The sequence below is a fragment of the Lonchura striata genome, chromosome 27 (genome assembly GCF_046129695.1).
Source record: "Lonchura striata isolate bLonStr1 chromosome 27, bLonStr1.mat, whole genome shotgun sequence".
Classification (NCBI taxonomy): Eukaryota; Metazoa; Chordata; class Aves; order Passeriformes; family Estrildidae; genus Lonchura; species Lonchura striata.
Genome location: NC_134629.1, coordinates 5,868,914 through 5,870,778, shown reverse-complemented (window position 1 = coordinate 5,870,778; position 1,865 = coordinate 5,868,914). Strand labels below are relative to the sequence as shown.

At 64.3% G+C, this 1,865-nt stretch overlaps 1 protein-coding gene across 1 annotated transcript; it reads right to left on the bottom strand.

Annotated features, from left to right (window-relative positions):
• Positions 1–257: 257 nt before the first annotated feature.
• Positions 258–1,132, bottom strand: NXPH4 (neurexophilin 4). The gene has a single exon (XM_031507254.1). It carries the CDS (start codon positions 1,123–1,125, stop codon positions 301–303), a length of 825 nt encoding a protein of 274 aa, XP_031363114.1. The 5' UTR covers positions 1,126–1,132; the 3' UTR covers positions 258–300.
• Positions 1,133–1,865: the final 733 nt, after the last annotated feature.

The following is a 1,865-nucleotide window of genomic DNA, read 5'->3' as shown; positions in this document are numbered from 1 at the left end:
AACTGGCTGTACCCCAGTGTGGGGTACTCAGTGATGGGGTCTCAGTGGGTGCCCGGGACCCCCAGAACTGGCTGTACCCCACTGCGGCTCAGGAATGCCGCAGGCATGGGACGTCATTTTAGGGGGGAACCTGCAACTCCCAGAACCAACCGAATCCCACCATGGGACGGCATTGGGTGGGGTCCGGGACCCCCAGCACCGGCTGTCCCACAGCCCAGCCCAGAGCCATGAAGACGGGGCTGGCGTGGGGGTGACGGGGGGTCCCGAGTGACGCCGAAACCCCCGCGTCCCCCGGTGCCGTCAGCCGAAGTAGGGGTTGTCGTGCTGGAAGTTGTAGTCGGGACAGACCTTCTGCACCAGCTTGTAGTCGATGCTGAGGAAGGAGATGAAGATGCAGATGACCTTGAAGGGCTTGGCGCAGAGCCAGGCGGCGTGGCTCTGCGTGTGCTCGGTGAAGCACACCTTGGACGGGTCGTAGAGGCACGGTTTGTTCTTCCGCGCCCGGTTCGTCTTCTCGTACTCCACGTGGCAATTGAGCGCCTTGGCCGGGCGCCCCTCGGGCAGGGTGCTCTGCTGGGGAGGGGGCGGTGGTTGCAGCAAGGGTGGGGGGCCTGGCACCAGCACCTCGAAACCCACCGCCTTGGAGGGTGGCACGATGCTGACGGAGACGTTGCCCAGGCTGGAGGAGTTGTGTCGGAAGTAGACGCTGAAGGTGCCGTTGATGTGGTCGACGATTTTCCCCGTCACCAGGAGGCTGAATTTGAGCGTCTTGATGTTGAAGTAGAAGTCGCCCCAGCCGAAAATCTTCTTGGTGCGGCTCGATTTGAGGGTGGGCTTGCGGTGGGCGCGGGGGCTCAGCAGCTCCCCGGCCGTCTGGTTCTTCTGCCAGTCCCAGGGGCTCCGGCCGGTGCCCGCCGGTGCCCCCGCGCCCCGGGCGGGCTCTGCCGGAATCAGGCGCCCGGGGTCGAGGGCTGGGGGTTTCAGGGTGCCGTAGGGGACATCCTTGAGGAGGCCCGAGGTGCCCATCTCCAGGTACCCCAAGGTTTTGGCGATGTGACCGCCAGCACACACCGTCTGGGGAGAGAGGGCAGAGAGGGCGGGAGCTGTGCCTGTGCCCTTCCTCATCCCTCTGCATGCACCCTCCTCATCCTCCTGTGTGCACCCTCCTCATCCTCCTGTGTGCACCCTCCTCATCCCTCTGCCTGCTCCCTCCTCATCCTCCTGTGTGCACCCTCCTCATCCTCCTGTATGCACCCTCCTCATCCCTCTGCATGCACCCTCCTCATCCTCCTGTGTGCACCCTCCTCATCCCTCTGCCTGCTCCCTCCTCATCCTCCTGTGTGCACCCTTCTCATCCTCCTGTGTGCACCCTCCTCATCCCTCTGTCTCCTCCCTCCTCATCCCTCAGCCTGCTCCCTCCTCACCCTCCTACCTACTCCTCCTTCCTCATCCTCCCGCATGCGCCCTGCTCATCCCTTTGCCTTCACCCTCCTCATCCTCCTGTGTGCACCCTCTTCATCCCACTTCCTGCTCTCTCCTCATCCTCCTGCGTGCATCCTGCTCATTCTTTTACCTTCACCCTCCTCATCCTCTCGCGTGCACCCTCCTCATCCCTCTGCCTGCTCCCTCCTCATCCTCCTACCTACTCCTCCCTCCTCACCCTCCTGCCTGCACCAGCTGGGCTGGCACCACACCAGCCCCTTCCCAAGGCTCCGCACTCATCTGCTGCGATGGACACCAGCGAGCCGAGCCAGATGCCGGCCCTAGCCTGGGACCTCACCTCTGACGTGTCCCCCTGTCCCTCATCCCCCTGCCCACCTGCCCCTCAGTGCCCCCATCGCTCATCCTCCTGCTCCCGGGGTGCC

Coding starts and splice junctions, on each gene's coding strand:
- NXPH4 (XM_031507254.1), bottom strand. CDS start 1,125: ATGAGGAAGGGCACAGGCACAGCTCCCGCCCTCTCTGCCCTCTCTCCC.